A 17,347-nucleotide genomic window follows, 5' to 3' on the forward strand; every position below is an offset into this window, starting at 1 on the left:
GTGTGGTATTTTTTTTTTCAGCACAACTTCATCTCTATCATCTGTCTATTTTTTTTCACTGTAACCTACTGTATCAACACAAAAGGCCTGAAAACACAAAAAAATATAAAATCCAATTGGAAAAATGTATATACTTTATTGCATAAATAACACACAGATGCTTAACGAACCTTTTCAAGGACTTCAAAAGTGAATATTGGTTCCAAATATTAGGTATATAAAATTAAAATTGTAAGACATTTAAACTATACTATATTTGATATAAAAGCAGATCTTTACATAGGGTTTTTTTCCCCTAAAAGTGTGGTAATCAAACACGGTTATCATGATAATTAGAATTTAAACGGTAATACTAAACGTCTGCAATTTTACCGTGGTTTATCGTTACACCGGTAATTGTTACATCCCTAGTTTTTAGTTTAGTTGATTTCAGACACAAACAATACAAAATATAGGGGAAAAAAAAAGACAAGACAAAAAAAAAAGAAAATGGAACAACTGTTGTGCCTTAAAGGGAGTATGAATTACCCTCTGTTTATCCAGTCCCACCCTCGTTTACCTTTATTTACCGTTGTCTTTTTCTACTGTTCTGTGTCAGTGTGTGAGTTCTGGTGTTCTCCAGTCAGTGTCTGTGGGAGGGTTTGTGTATGTTTTTGTTTTTTTGTCGTATATTGTTGACTCTTTCCGTCCTTACATCTGTTGGGTTTTTTTTTTTGGGTTTTTTTGTGCTGCAGCTCAGACATGAGTGGGGCCAGTAACACTCTGGCCAGGGAGTTCCTGACGGACGTCCATCAGCTGTGCAGCGCCGTGGCCCAGAGGGCAGAGTCGCGTGACGAGGACGAGGAGGAGAGTCACATGGTGGCCCTAGGGGAGTACCTGGTCCGGGGGCGGGGCTTCCTCCTGCTCAGCACGCTGGACGCCATCATCGACCAGGTGAGAAACGGTAGAGATGAAACGGATCCAGAGAAGGAAGAAGCTGATTGGTCGACACAGACCGACTCATAAAACTGACACTGAAATGAAAATATAGGACCATCAGCTGTATGTCACCAGCATATTCTGTCAAGAATCAATGCAGGAGATCAATCTAACAATAGAAGTGGGCGGGACTTTCACTGGAAGAGAACTCAACTCATCCAATCACAGTCCATATATGACTTCTATCAGTGATCAATAGGAACTAGGCTGGTATCTGGAACCATTTACATGTTCTAAACCATCAACATATGGACCAGTAGAAGGAAAGGAACATTTGTAATATTTCAGTGAACAAAATGATCAACAAAATGAATAAAGTAATACACAAAAAGAACAAAATAATCAACAATATTAACAAAAAATTCCACAAAATGAACAAATTAATCAAGAAAATGGACAAAAATAATCATTATGTGTAAAGGCACATTTTTAATATTTAAAAACTTAAAAAATCTAAATTTCTCAAAACTGAACAAACTTTATAGACATTGTCCCAAGGAAGATACACATAAAATTTAAATGAATACGACCAATAATTTCAGAGAAGATGTTTAAAGGAAATTTACAATGATGCCGACAGCCATGCCGGAGCCTTGGCCTTGACCAGCTCACAGCCTATTGGTCAGTGAGATAAAAACAGCTGACTTTACTGAACCGTCCAGTGGGTTTTACCTCCAGGAGTAAATAGATGTGTGTATTATCTGAGCTCATTTCTGTCCTTTTAAACAGTAGAAGTCAAAGTTAATGATGGGGTCTCCACATTAACCTCGTGGTCATTGATAATCCATACAGAGCTACATGTGTCTAAGTGAATCTGCTCTGATCAGATCTGGTCCATGTGGAACTGATCTGCAGATGCATGAGTGTTGAACTGAGGTCGTTAAAGGGTTTCATCTCCAGATGAGGTCTGACTTTTATCATGCGTTTCCATTCAACTCCAGTGACAGACATGATGTGCAGATACGTCCATCTGTCACAGACACATGAAGGATTTCATACAGTGTTTTTCAACATGGGGTCGCCTGAAATTTCTAGTAATTGATAATTAAATAAAATTCTGAATAAAAACGATAAAATGATAAAATGATTCAGTATATATTTCATTCTAATTTAAACACCACACACTTTTCCTAATAAAAATCCAGTTCAAATAAAATGCAGGATATAATATCTGAGAGGGCATATCCTGACTGACCTGGTCATGTGACCATGTGCGTTACTACGCTTCAACCTGCCGGACACAGTCTCAATCAGAAAACTGAACCAAACAGAATGGACAGATTTCTTCACCCGCCTGGCCCCACTAAGACATCTAAGAGAAAGTGAGAAGCAGACACCAAAAAGGTGCATTATATACATTATATAGACTAAATGTCCTCTAAAATTAATGTTTATTTGCAGCATAGTATACCTGATCAAAAACAAATTGCTTTTAGCAAAAAAATGTCTGGTCACCAGACATTTGTGATTTCAAAATGGGGTCACAAGCCAAAAAAAGGTTGAAAAACACTGGTTTAGTACATTATTTAAAGTGGTCATATTTATCTAAACCCACTTTTCTTAGTCTGTGGTTCATTTCTTTGTGTATTTGGACCCTAATAGTTCATACAGTTTGAATTTGAACCCTCCAGCTGCTGCAAAACTATCTTTATATTCATTTGGACAAAAATCCCATGGATTTCTCCAACCTGTTTGAATTCCTTCTTAACTGGTTGTGTCTCTAACTCATTCTGTCTCCACATTTGCACATATCAGGTCCAGACTTCAGACCAACATTTCTCCAGTATTTCTCCGTAATTGTTTGTCGTCATCAGCGGTTGTCTTCCAGATTGAAAATATCTCCAAACTTGGAGCCCAGTACCTCAAATGTTCAGCTGTTGGTTGAACGGGACAGAGCAGCACAGCTGACAACCTGGAGGGGGCGGGGCCTGAAGTGGCTGATGTGCATTTAAAGGGCCAGCGCTCCAAACCACCTTTCTGGTGTTATTACTCAGAAATAGGGTTGAAGATGGACCTGTGGAGTTGAATGAATGAAGAATTCACACCCAGAGTATTTACATTTTATGGAGACCACAGGGAAATGTGGGAAAAGGAAGAATTACATTGAAAAAAGACAAAATATCACTCGTTTAAAGATTCCAGATTTCCACCACGGCTGTTGTGTTTATATTTCACGTGTGGATGTTTGTGGAGTGGGAGTTTACACCAGACTGAATGTGCACCTGCCTGCAGCCTCGGTTCATTTAATATCAATGATTATCACAGTAAATGTCAGGTTATTATAGCTTTACAGTTTAAGGACTGATATTTAAGCAAAAGGTCGAGAAACCAGATGGTTAAATTAGACCTAAAAAAAAAGTCCTAAAATAATGAGAAAAATAGTAAAAATGCCACCAGTAAAGAAAAATTAGGCAGAAAAAAACATAAAAGACACGACTGGACAAAAACACAACAGCAAATGAGTGAAATAATTAAAGAAAGTAATAAGGAGAGGATGGATCAGAGGAAGGAGGAGGGATTTGGTAAAGATATGAGCTCATTTTCTTTTAGACACCAGAGTTACTAAGTAATTTATGTGTAATTTAGAGTAAAACTGTCAGTGGTTTTGTCATTGAACTAGAGCAGGGGTTTAGTTTAGGTTCACCATTCAGTCAAATTTGATCTAAACTGGGCCAGACCCCTAAAATAACAACAGAAATATGTATACATTAATTTAATTTAATTTAATTTATTTTATTTTAATGTATATTTTCAATTATTTTCTGCACATGAACTGAAGGTAAAACATGACTCTACTATTTCTACTACTGTTTCATAGGCAAATTTAATATGTGTTTTTTGTTGTTATTTCATAGTTTTTTCTATTTTTCTAAATTAAAACCTCAGTTAATTAAATGAATGTGGTTTCTGACCCGGTGCTTCTTGGTTCTGATGAAATGGTTGAAGGTCAGATAAGCAGTAAACCTGTTTGGACCAGGATGAGCTGGAGTTTCTCTGAAGTAATGTTCGTACAAATCGGTCCATAAACACTTGAAATGGAGTCAGAATCTTTTATTCTTGGACTCTAGTTTCATTTGGAGCATGGATCTGTGAGTCGGATCATTCCACAGTGGGTAGAAAACACCAGGACGCTGTCATGAAGCCTCTGATTATTTTTAATTTACACCTGGAGGAGGCTGATTGTTTTTAATTAACACTTGGAGGAGCTGCTTCTCCGTCCAGTGAGGAATGCTCCGGATCACATGACGTCGTCCACGTGGATGCTGCATTTCCCCGAACGCCGGCCCCCTGGCCCCATGGCCCCGCCCCCAGCATTCCAGACACATTAAAGACGCATTTACAGAAGATAAACACACACTGAAACGGTTTAAAACAGTTGAACTGGAGGTGTTTTCAGTACAGATAGGGTAAGATAAGATGTAATACTTTGATATAATTTTTAATTTTTTATTGGACTGTTTTCTCTCTGTAGCACTCTGAGATTCTGCCGAATGAAAAATGCTTTATAAATGCAAATTTTTATAGTTATTATTATTATTATTAGATCAGATCAGACAGACTTTATTGATCCGTCTGTGGGGAAATTCCTCAGCTGACAGCAGCAAAATACAAAAATAAAGTGCACGGAAGACAGAAACCAGAAAATATGCACTAGTGAAACTATGAAAAAATATGAAGAGAAACAAATTAATCTGCGACACGAGTGTAGGTGTTTTTAGAGGTGGACAAAGTATTCAGATACATAAAAATACTCATATTTAATGTGTCTGTAGATGGTATTAAACCGGATATTATTACATCTGTGTATTATCTCAGAAAATGTTGATTCAATTGACAAAACAGACAAAACCTTTCTGCTCGTAATTATCATCCTAAATGTCGATAAGTGCTTTCACACTCTGAAAACCGAACAGAGTGGAAAACTGAAAAAAAAAAAAAAAAAAACGGGAAAAAAACAAGTTAAACTGTGGGTGTAGCAAAAAACAAACAAAACAATGTCTGATATAAAAGATGTAACTGGATGAAAACAAGAAAATTAAGTGTATTTATTAGCATTGTTATAACAAGTGGTGTACAAAGATATGAATAAAATTCATAATGTATAGATAAAATAGCAGAAATCTGAATAAAAATATACTGAAACTGGTAAAAATAGGCACAAAATAAAATAGGATAAAAACATCTAAAACACAACCGGCAGATAAAATAAATAAAAATCACACTTTCTAAGTTTAAAAGAGATTTAAAGTGTTCAATGGACACTTAACATGTGATACAAGACGCAATTTAAAAAAAAAAAAAAAAAAAAAAAGACAAAAACAACATAAAGATGCAACCGGATGAAGATTATTTAAAGATAATAATAATAATAATAATAATAATAATAATAATACAGAATCTGCAGAGATACATTCATGTACGTCCAGTTTGAGGTAAACGTCCTCGGTTCTGTTGGACCTCTGTGTTCTGGGGAGTGTGTCCTAACTCGGCATGAGGCCCCACCCCCCCAGAGGAGGTGTTCTCTGGTTCATCTCGGTGTCTTCTTCTTCTTCCTCTTCTCCAGGAGTTGACGTGTCGGGAGGAGCTGCTGACCCTGCTGCTGTCTCTGCTGCCGTTGGTCTGGAAGATCCCGGTCCAGGAGGAAAAAGCCCCAGGTGAGTAGAACCCAGGTCCAACAGAGCCCAGGTCTGACAGAAGCCAGGCCTGACCCGGATTTAACCACGCAGATCCCCGACACAGACCCCCAACGCAGACCTCCACCTCTGATGCAGACCTCCACCTCCACACGTTTATTTAATCCAGACCCTTTTCTTTTGTTTCATAGATGCACCCTTTTCAACTTCATCTATAAAATAATGTTGGAAACTGAGTTCAAAAGAGGATATTATAATGAATATGAGTCGAACATGTTAATATGTAATGAATTTAAGCGCCGTCTTATCTCATTTTATTTTATTATTTTATTTTAATGTAATGTTTTATATCTGTGGACCATTTCAGCAGATGTTTTATTTTATTTTGTTTTAGTTCATTTACTTTCTCAATCCAAATGTTGTATGTGGGGCATTCAGGTTTCAACCACATGCATTTAATGGCTGCCGTTTTGTAAAAATTTGCAAAAGGTATTTTCAGTTATTTCCCTTTAAACTTTCTGGGATTACACCTAAAATAGCAAACTTTAATTCTTTAGAAAATGTTTGGTTGAAAACTGTGTTCACAGTAGGGCTGCATGATTAATCGTGAAAAGATTGCGATCTCGATTTGCACATGTATGCGATCTCATTTCTAAACACGGACGACTTTTTTTTTTTTTTATAACTTTATTAATAGAACTTTTCAACATTTATGTAACTTTTCCTTTAACCTCCTAAGACCCAGGAAATGTCAGCAAAGTACCAGCTTTTTTTGTTTTTTTATTAAATAAGTCCCTATATTGGAAACATCATGATGCAACAGTTTTTTCAGATGCAGTTTTTAAAATTTTTATGGAATGTCCTTTGTGGTGGACAGTTTTCTTTTCTTTTTTTTGTATGAAGTTTTGAAACTCGTGTCCACAAATGTGGACAGAAAACCCATAGCTGGGTCTGAGGAGGATAACAAATATAACATTTATAATTTCAAGTAAGTTATAATACAGAGATTGACACCGGACATAATGAACAAACAGAACCCAAGGAAAAGAAAAAAAAGAAAAAAGGCAATACAAACAAGACACACTTAAAAAGACAGTGCATTCTGGTACCGTTAAAGAGAGAAAGAAAATAAATAAATAAACAAAACAGGTCAATAACAATATGAACACCTAAAATGTATTTACAGTTCCAGGTAACATATTCACATAATGTAAAAGAGGCTCCCATATTTTATAAAATTTATTGATAGAGTTATTTAAGGTGCACCTAATTTTTTCTAACTTTATCTTAACTATGATGTCTCTGATCTGATGTGTTGGAGGTGATGAGTTAACCCTAACCCTAACCCACGGTATGCCGAGCTAGTAAGGATGCAAAGGCCACAACTTTTTGTAGGTTTGCTGAAGGGACTGAGTTTTCTGTGCATGAAATGACACCAAATAGAGCTGTACAATATATCGTTTGAGCATCGACATCGTAATGTACAGCACATGTGCGTAATAGTCACATCGCAGGTCCTGCAGTGTAGGAGGAAAATGAACTGAATGTGTTCTCGTCTAAGTTCAAGGGTTTGTGACACACACTGCATGCAGAGATCCACCAATCACAATCATTCTTAATCAGTTTGCTGAAGCAGACCACGCCCCCTGCACATGGAGTGTCTCACTGGTAACGACACTGAAAAATGAGAAACGAACAAAAGAAAATCACCAAAAAGAAAGACTTGGTGCCAAAAAGAAAAGCAACGTCAGTTATCTGGAATTATTTCAGCTACAGAAGGATGAAACTGAAACACGTTCTGTGTCGATAGTGTCTTGCAATTGTTGCCACAATGAGAGAAAACACAATTAATTAGTTTGACCATTCATGTCGGCACCACACAGCTATTTAATATTGCAATATATATCGCAGGGTAAAAAAAATTGCAATGTCAGTTTTTTCCAGTATCATGCAACCCTAATACCAAAAATATCAATAAGGGGAGACGGCTGAATACAACACGGATGATTCTTAAGCATTTTGTTTCACGGCCGCATTAAACAACAAATGCCTTAATGCATTAAACAAATGCCCACAAACGCAGAACCGCCTCCTCCTCCTGCTCCCTCAACCAATGGTAAAGCATCTTTAGAACATGTGACCCTGCTGCTGTCAGCTGCAGTTGAGTAAAGAAAGGGTGAATTAGAGCAGAGGAACGTCTGCAGTAAAGAAAGTGAAATGGATGAAAACCCCAGTGGGAGGGGCCAGAGTCACCCACCTGATCTGGTGTCTAATAAAGGTTCACATTCAGCGGAGTTCATCTGATGTCCGTCTTCTTCTCTGTCGTCCAGATCCAAGTGTCTTTTCATTTTCACTTCTCTGACTTCTGCTGTTCTTCTTCTCCTTTCTTTTCTTTGCCGGTGACGATAACTCGACCTTTAACCAACAATCAAGAGTTTTGTTTTGTCACTGTTCTGGTCTGTTGGGGCCTTTTGCCAGGTCATCATTGTAAATGAGAAGCTTGCCTCAGTTGAATTTACCTGGTCAAATAGAGTACTAATAAAAATCAACAGTCTCGCCCACTCCAAAATTTTTATAGTAAAACTAGAAAAGCACTCGCAGACCTCAGACCTCCGCCAAGGCAAATCAGCCCCCCCCCGGATCACCACCAAAATTTTTATCATTTGTTCCTTGTGCCAGTATCATTTCGTCAAAATTTCATCAAAATCCGTTTGTAACTTTTTGAGTTATTTTGCTAACACGCAAACAAACAGACTAACCCAGATGTAAACATAACCTCTGCTGTTCCTTGGCAGAGGTGATAATTCCATTGTGCTGCTGGGAAGTTTCTTTGCTGCAGACTTTCACAGATCAGCTTACGTCGCTTAGCAACCAGGACCATAAGTGACCGGACTACTTGCGGAGTGATATGAAAGATGTGAACCAGAGGTAAAAGAACCCATTTTCCTTGACAGCGGTGCAAGAAACATTTTGTGAAAAAAATCGTACCAGAGAATCGTGATCTCAATTCTGAGCAAAAAAATCACATTTTTGCCAGAATCATGCGGCCTTAGTTCACAGCGACAAATATATCATCCCAGAAAGGTCTGATCTGAGGACATGTCCAGAATATGTGGGTCTGTTTCCACAAGTCAGCCCCACAATTTCACCAACAGGAACGAAAACAACTTCTACAGCTTTAACAGTTGTTGAAGATGTTCAGATTACTCTGCTCTAATAAACACATCACAATAAAACCACAAACAAAGCAGATCATCAACAGAAAGCAACCAAAACAAGTGGTGACACGTACAACAAACCCCACCCCTCGCACGTATTTTACCTATTACAGGGTGGGGAAGCAAAATTTACAATATTTTGAGGCAGGGATTGAAAGACAGTGTATGACCAACTAGTTTATTGATAGTCATGAGAATTTATTTGCCACAAGAAAATGTCCATAATAGAAAATGTTTTTATTCTATGTGTCCTCCTTCTTTCTCAATAACTGCCTTCACACGCTTCCTGAAACTTGCGCAAGTGTTCCTCAAATATTGGGGTGACAACTTCTCCCATTCTTCTTTAATAGTATCTTCCAGACTTTCTGGTAATAGTTTTGCTCATAGTCATTCTCTTCTTTCCATTATAAACAGTCTTTATGGACACTCCAACTATTTTTGAAATCTCCTTTGGTGTGACGAGTGCATTCAGCAAATCACACACTCTTTGACGTTTGCTTTCCTGATTACTCATATGGGCAAACGTTTCTGAAAAGGTATGGATAATAGTGTTAGGTATGATTATGACATCAGTATATGTTTGGTTTCAAAACAATTGACGTAGTTCCTGCTGAGAAAAAACAACTAAATGTTCATTGTAAATTTTGCTTCCCCACCCTGTATACGTAAATGGGATGAATAAAAAACAACAAAACAACATAAAAAATGTGAACTTTGACCTACCTTTTCCAAAATGTATTGACATTTATTCTGTGTCAGTGGTAATCTATAAACCTAATTTAGTATGAATTGAATGGCGGTTTAACAAAAAAGGAAATTTATCCATTTATGCAAAAAAAAACCCACCTTAACACAATTTTTACTGTTATTTACATTACTGAAAAATAGTGAAGGAGAAATAAACACTTATTTAATCCCACAACTTTCCCCTAAATCATATATTACAACATTTCAACCTCCTGACGTTATTGTAAACTTCAAATACAGTTAATCAGCAAAACAATGACCATCCCACCAGAGGAAGAGGAAAAAGAAGATAATAAACAAACAACTAAGTAAATAAATAAATATTTCAATTCAATTACCACATTAATATTATTCTTATCGTTACTAACAGGAAAAAACCTGATATTCAATTATTCTGGTTCCATATGTCAATGAAATCATGTCTTTATTCGTTTGTTTAAATTAAATAAATGTATCTGGACGATGTTTTAATGTCACGTTCCATAATTTCACAAACAGAAACAGACACTTCCTCATATTTTTAAAATTGTATAACTTTTTGTCTTAAACATGTTTTGTGCTGTTTGAAAGTGGAAGGGATCGTTGAGTTTTGGTGGTGTTTATAGTTTTTGTTACAGTCGAATCCATGTGAATTATCGGAGGTTGAACCACAGTTTGGTTTGATGGGTTTGGATCTGACAGTAAAACGTCTTCAGTTCTTATTTTCCTCTGAAATGGTCGAGTGTTTTGTCCTTTTTTTGTTGGTGTGTGTCCAGTTTGTGCAGAAAATCCCATGACCTCAGACTGACTCTGGTATTTAGAACGCCACCGCCAGTTCTAACACACACACCACACATTTTTACTTTAATTAACTCTAACACACGTCTTCGGACAAACGGGGAAAAGCTGCCGATGACGATAAGGTAAAAAACTAAAGACAACGACGTGGATTTAACGAACATTAAACCTGTTTAAAGACTTAGTTTGGATTTTCTGTTCAAATTGTTTAAGCACTTTGTTATTTACCTCTTGATTTTATTTAGTTTTGTTTTAAGGCTAAGGACCGTTTCAATTGATGTTTTATTTTATTTTGTTACATATATGTTTTTTTTTTTTAACTGTATTTTATTCTTTAATGTGATGGACCATCTCAATGAATATTTTATTTTATTTTATTGACATTGTCAGTGAATTGTTTTCTACTTATGAACTGAAGCTAAAACATGACTCAAAATCATATTCTGAGACTAAAACTGGACACAATATTTTAGAACACAGGTGTCAAACATGCAGCCCGGGGGCCAAATCCGGCCCACCAAAGGGTCCAGTCTGGCCCTTGGGATGAATTTATGAAATGCAAAAATAGATATTAAGAAATTCACAATCATTTTAGTTCAGGTTCCACATGCAGACCAATTCAATCTCCAGTGGGTCAGACCAGTAAAATACTATCATAATAATCTATAAATACTCACAACTCCAAATTTTTCTCTTTGTAAATGTAAATATTTTCATGTATTTACACTCAAACAAAGTATAATTTCACAAAAAATGTGAATAATGTGAACAAATGTGAAGAACCTGAAATGTCTTAAGAAACACAAGTGCAATTTTAACAATATTCTGCCGGATACTAAATGTTTTGTGTATTTGTAGATCCACTGTATCTGTATGTTATAATGTACATGTGGAAATGATAAACTGAGGCAGAATATTGTTAATATTCCACTCATTCTTTGTTTGTTCATGTTATTCACATTGTTTGAAAGGACAGTTTGTAGATTTAAACATTTTCATTGTTTAATTTTACCTTTTTCACTGTAAAATATAGAGAAAAGTTTGGAGTTGACATTATATATATATATATATATATATATATATATATATATTATTATGTTATTATGTTATTATTTTACTGTTCGGCCCACTGCAGATCAAATTAAGCTGAATGTGGAACTGAACTAAAATGAGTTTGACTGCCCTGCTTTAGAAGAAGCAGCAGGTTGGATTTAGATTGGTTTTCGATTCTGACTGGAGGAACATTAAATCTAACTAGTTTCAGTGTAAATCTCATATATTTTTCCTTTAAACGGTTCCGTGTCGGTTTGTTGTGAATCTGTGTTTAACCGTCTTCTCACATGTGTCCGTTTGTCGACAGATTTCACGCTGCCGTCCTTACTGGAGGTTTTCCTAAACTGGGAGGTGAAGGCCGTCCCTCTCAGAGCGGGTCAGAAGGCGGGGTCAGATGAGCAGAGTGCCGGGAAGAGGTCGCACAGCAGCGGTGGCGGCGGCAGCGGCGGAGGCTGGAAGTCGCGGAGGTCACGGCGGACGGCGCAAAGGTACTCGGTGAAGGATGCTCGTAAGTCTCAGGTGTCGACTTCAGATTCAGACGCCAACACTGAGGACAAAGCGGCCCTGGGGCCTGGCGGCGCTCGCAGCCGGAGGTCACATGGCTCCACCATCAGAGTGAGCTGTCAACACCACCGTCCCGACACCTCACAGACCACCGCCACCGCCAGCACCAACACAGACAACATGAGCGCACCGTACCCCCACCCCCGAGCCCCCGGGTCGCAGACTGACGCCGATGCGCTCACCGACCCTGCCGCCATATCCATCTTCAACCGCATGGAGAACTCGCCGTTCGACCTGTGCCACGTCCTGCTGTCCCTCCTGGAGAAGGTCTGCAAGTTTGACATGAGCATCAACCACAACCCAGGGCTGGCGGTCAGCGTTGTCCCCACGCTCACCGAGATCCTGACCGAGTTCGGAGACTGCTGCGGTCCAGGGGCAGGGGGTGGGGTCGGGACGGGGGCGGAGGAGCTGGCCGGAGGCTGGACGGAGGAGCCCATCGCCCTGGTCCAGAGAATGCTCCTGAGGACCATCCTGCATCTGATGTCGGTGGACGTGAGTCAGAGTGACGCCCTCCCGGACAGTCTGAGGCGGAGCCTGACCGACCTGCTCCGAGCCACCCTCAAAATCCGCAGCTGCCTCGACCGCCAGACCGACCCCTTCGCTCCTCGGCCCAAGAAGACGCTGCAGGAGGTCCAGGACGACTTCTCCTTCTCCCGCTACCGCCACCGGGCGCTGCTGCTGCCGGAACTCCTGGAGGGCGTTCTGCAGGTGCTGCTGGGATGTTTACAGGCGTCCACGCCAAACCCGTTCTTCTTCAGCCAGGCCTTGGAGCTGATCCACGAGTTCGTGCAGCACCGAGGCCTGGAGCTGTTCGAGGCCACGGCCCTGCGTCTGGAGGGGCTGGGCCGGGCCAGGGACTCTGAGGTGGGGGGCGAGGCCGCCGAGAGGCTCCGAGGCCTCATTGCGGGGGTTTTCAAGATCATCAGTGCTGTTAAGAAGGCCAAGTCAGAGCAGCTGCATCAGTCCGTGTGCGCCCGGCGACGCCACCGCCGCTGTGAGTACTCCCACTTCCTGCATCACCACAGAGACCTGTCGGGGTTACCCGTGTCCGCCTTCAAGCAGGCAGCGCGACGCAACCCCTTTGAGGAGGACGGCGAGGGTAAGGAGGGTGTGGACGGCGACGCGGTGCGGTACCCAGAGCGCTGCTGCTGTTTGGCGGCGTGCGCCCACCAGTGTCTCCGCCTCCTGCAGCGCCTGTCGCCCAGCGGGCCGGCGGTTCTGCAGGTCCTGGCCGGGGTACAGGCCGTCGGGATCTGCTGCTGTATGGACCCCCGCTCGGTGGTCGGGCCCCTGCTCCACGCCTTCCAGGCCCCGGGTCTGCGGAGCTACCAGTCCCACGTTCTGAGTGTGCTCGGTAGGCTGATCCTGGACCAGCTGGGGGGGGGTCAGCCGTCAGAGAAGGCCAAGCTGGCGTCCTGTAACATCTGTACTCTGGACAGCAGTCAGCTCCCCGGTCTGGAGGAGACGCTGCAGCACGGTGAACCCGCTGCCGCCGCCGGCCTGTGCTACCGCTCCCAGGGCATCCTGCCCAGCGGGGGCGGAGCCGAGGACATGCTGTGGAAGTGGGACGCCCTGGAGGCCTATCAGGAGCTGGTGTTTGGGGACGACTGGCAGCTGAGTCAGCAGATAGCGGGTCACGTATGTCACCTGACCCTGAGGGGAAACGCCATCGTACAGTGGCAGCTCTACACCCACATCTTCAACCCCGTTCTGCAGAGGGGGGTGGAGCTAGCGCACCATGCCCAGCAGCTGGGCGTGTCCACTGTGTGCACACAGGTCTGCAGCTACCACACCCAGTGCCTGCCCGTCGAGGTCCTGCTCATCTACCTGCAGACGTTACCCGCTCTCCTCAAGTCCAGGTGAGTCACATCCTGGGAACGTCTGGATGTGGTTTCCATGGTTACAGACCTCATCAGATGTCATTATAGAGGGTATGCACATGACGTCACCGCTAGTGGAAGTCACCGCGGTTCCACCCACTGAGTGGCAGAAAGAGGGAGATGAGTGACAGCGTTGGCTTCAACACTGTCAAAACTGAAGAACAATATTTGATAAAAAATAGGACCAATGGCCCTGTAGCTTACCGGCCAAATTAAAAGCTTTGGGAAATGTATCCAGATGCCATTTATTATCACCCAGTTCTGTGTATTTATTATATTACAGAACTAGCCCATGTTTTGGTCATATTCCAACCAGATCTGTAAAAAATTTTAATTCCAACTTGGTATCATTGATACTGATTTATTGGATCAATCCACTTCCTATGTGTTATAATGGGAAAATTTTTCAAAGTCGCACCAAATCCAGAATCAGATCCAGATCCAAATAATTTCAGTACCTTGTGTTGACATCGTCATACAGAAGCTGTATACCAAGTTTGAATTCAATCAGAACTGTAGTTTGGGAGAAGAAGACGACTGAAATTTTTTCTCCATAAGAGCCCATGTTAAATTTTCCGTCAGTTCCAGAAGATCTTCCAGAAGAAGATCCTGATCAGCATGTGGACATTATGTTTTGGTCATCTCCCCATCAGGGCTGGACTGTAGAAATTTACACCGGATATCATTTATATTTACTGAGTTATTGCATCCATCCACTTCCTATCTCTTATAATGGGGAAATTTTTCAAAGTTGCACCAAATCCAGAATCTGATCCGGATCCAAATAATTTCACTAACTTTTGTTCACATCATTATAAAGAAGCTGTATACCAAGTTTGAAGTCAATCAGAATTGTAGTTTCGGAGAAGAAGACGATTGAAATTTTTGTAACGGACAACGGACGACACCGACGGACGCCGCATGATGGCAGTAGCTAACAGCCTGTCGGCCGGTAAGATAAAAATGGGGAAGAGCTGTTGTGAGATTGATTGTATGAACAGGTTCTTAAAACAGTGGGAGCTATCGTTTTACAGACACCGAAAGACAAAGAAAAGAGAAGTGGATGGATCCACAAACCCAGGAAACCAAACCTAGATCTGTGGATCCTGTTTGGTGTCAGCTAACATTAATTGATGCTGTATTTTTGGGTCCAATCAGACCTGAAATGACCTATTGTTTTGGCTAACGTTACTTCTTAGTGCAGCTCTTGGTTTCATGATCAGATCTTTCCTGGTTTTTGTCTTCATTTTGTGATTGTGAACCTTGTGCTCCTACATGATTAGTAAACTAACTGAAACTGAGGCCAACCCAGTTTTTCAAATATGAGGGAACTGGAGAATAAAGCTACAATGGAGTATTAGAGCCACATAAGAAAATAAAAACACTGGTCACTACGAGTATAAAGTCATAAAATATTGATATAAAACCCATAATTTTATGATAATAAAGTGAAATACAAACAGAATCACAATGTTATGAGAATAAAGTCGTAGTTATAAAAAAACCTCATAATTTAACAAAAATGTCATTCGTTTATGAGATTAAAGTCGTCATATTCTGACAATAAAGCCATCATATTACAAGAATAATGTGGTAATTTAAAAACAGGTGGTAAAAATCTGCTAATTTCCCAGAATCCAGTGGTGCCCTGCTGGTCCACAGCAGTAGTATCTGTGTTGGATAAAGGACTGGATCTGAACTAGACTCAGTAAATCTGCTCAGTCCCAGTAGATCATGCATATATTCACTGGGGCCAGTCCACAGTCTACTGGAAATGACCTTTGGATCAGCTGGCTCTGGGCCCTAGTTTTAGACCCTTTGGATCAGCTGGCTCTGGGCCCTAGTTTTGGACCCTGGTTGTCAGTCATGATGAAACCATGTATATTTGTTTCAGGTAAAAATAGTGCTGATCCCCTCCCTCCTGGATCAGGTCTGGATCCTCCATTTGTGTCCACATGTCAGTGTTCATGGACCACTTGTTCTTTGGTAGCTCGTACAGATCCATGTCCAGTCCAATTGTCCTTCATTTAATTTCAGATTTCACATTTTCCCGCTCTGGCTGTGTTTACTGCTATACTCCATCATGTTGAGCAGGTTGGTTTAAGACACTCAGTCTGACTTAGAGGGGCGTGGCCTGGGGGGAAGTGACGTATGTGCATACCCTCTATAGTCAGTTATTATCCTGAATGTAATAATGTCATTGAGAGATTAACGCTGTCATTTCATTACCATATTGTCCTGTTTTAACCCTTTGATGTAAATGTGTGAACACAGTGTGAAGTGCATTTTACTGATCAGCCAGAAGATGTAATAGTTTAGTAGATGATAGAAGGACCAACTCAAATGCTCCAAAACGGAACTAAAAACATATTAGTCCAGTTTTTTACCCTGTTTTTTAAGTCTTTGGTGCTGATTGGGTTGAATTTTTTTTATTAAGTTTGTTAAATCGTTCAATATTCTAATCTGTCATACAGTTTTGAATGGGAGCAGTCATGGTCTAGAAGGTCAGAGAAGTGGCCTAAGAGTCGCTGGTTCAATTCCACAGACTGATTCAGTTTCAGTGTATGTCACATGTCCATGTGTAAAATGACACTGATTCTTAATTCTTATTTGAAGGTTTGTACATGAGAATCATCCTGGACCACTTTCATGTCGTATATGATGATAAAAGTTTGTAGAAGTGAAAAAATGTATTGATTAGGTAATAATCTGAATCTGTTCTGGTGGAATCGATGCTTTTTGATGCTGTGACATAACGGTGACAGAACCTTCAGGACTCACTGTACGTCCTGTCTGTACCTGTTAGATTTACCTGGACGGGGTCACCTGATCGGCTCCGGGTCATTGATTATTGATGCTTATCAATAATGGATTCTGTTTGTGGACAGGGAATGACGAGGGTTATTGGCGTTTGTATACCGTACAGGAAGAAGTGAAGAAGCAGCTACTGTTTCCGCAGTGTAGATAGGTTTACTGATAGGAATCAATAGGTTTACTGATTGGAATCAGTAGGTTTACTGATCAGAATCCATAGGTTTACTGATTGGAATCAGTAGGTTTACTGATCAGAATCCATAGGTTTACTGATTGGAATCAGTAGGTTTACTGATCAGAATCCATAGGTTTACTGATCAGAATCCATAGGTTTACTGATCAGAATCCATAGGTTTACTGATCGGAATCCATGGGTTTACTGATAGGAATCAATAGGTTTAATGATAGGAATCCATAGGTTTACTGATCAGAATCCATAGGTTTACTGATCGGAATCCATGGGTTTACTGATAGGAATCAATAGGTTTAATGATAGGAATCAATAGGTTTACTGATTGGAGTCAATAGGTTTACTGATCAGAATCAGTAGGTTTACTGATAGGAATCAATAGGTTTACTGATTAGAATCCAGAATGTGTCTGCAATTGAAAACCTGAACATAAAATTAACAAATGAACCAAAAATACTCAGTAATGAGCAAAACCTGAATGAAAAATGAACC

General features: G+C 40.4%; 1 protein-coding gene across 1 annotated transcript in view; it reads left to right on the plus strand.

The window, feature by feature from the left end:
• Positions 1 to 17,347, plus strand: part of lyst (lysosomal trafficking regulator) — a 145,556-nt gene that overhangs the window by 48,896 nt on the left and 79,313 nt on the right. The window contains 3 exon segments of the mRNA XM_030155355.1: positions 735 to 933; positions 5,543 to 5,633; positions 11,715 to 13,830. Of these exon segments, the coding sequence (XP_030011215.1) occupies positions 735 to 933; positions 5,543 to 5,633; positions 11,715 to 13,830 (2,406 nt within the window).

The sequence above is a fragment of the Sphaeramia orbicularis genome, chromosome 15 (assembly GCF_902148855.1).
Source record: "Sphaeramia orbicularis chromosome 15, fSphaOr1.1, whole genome shotgun sequence".
NCBI classification, from domain to species: Eukaryota; Metazoa; Chordata; class Actinopteri; order Kurtiformes; family Apogonidae; genus Sphaeramia; species Sphaeramia orbicularis.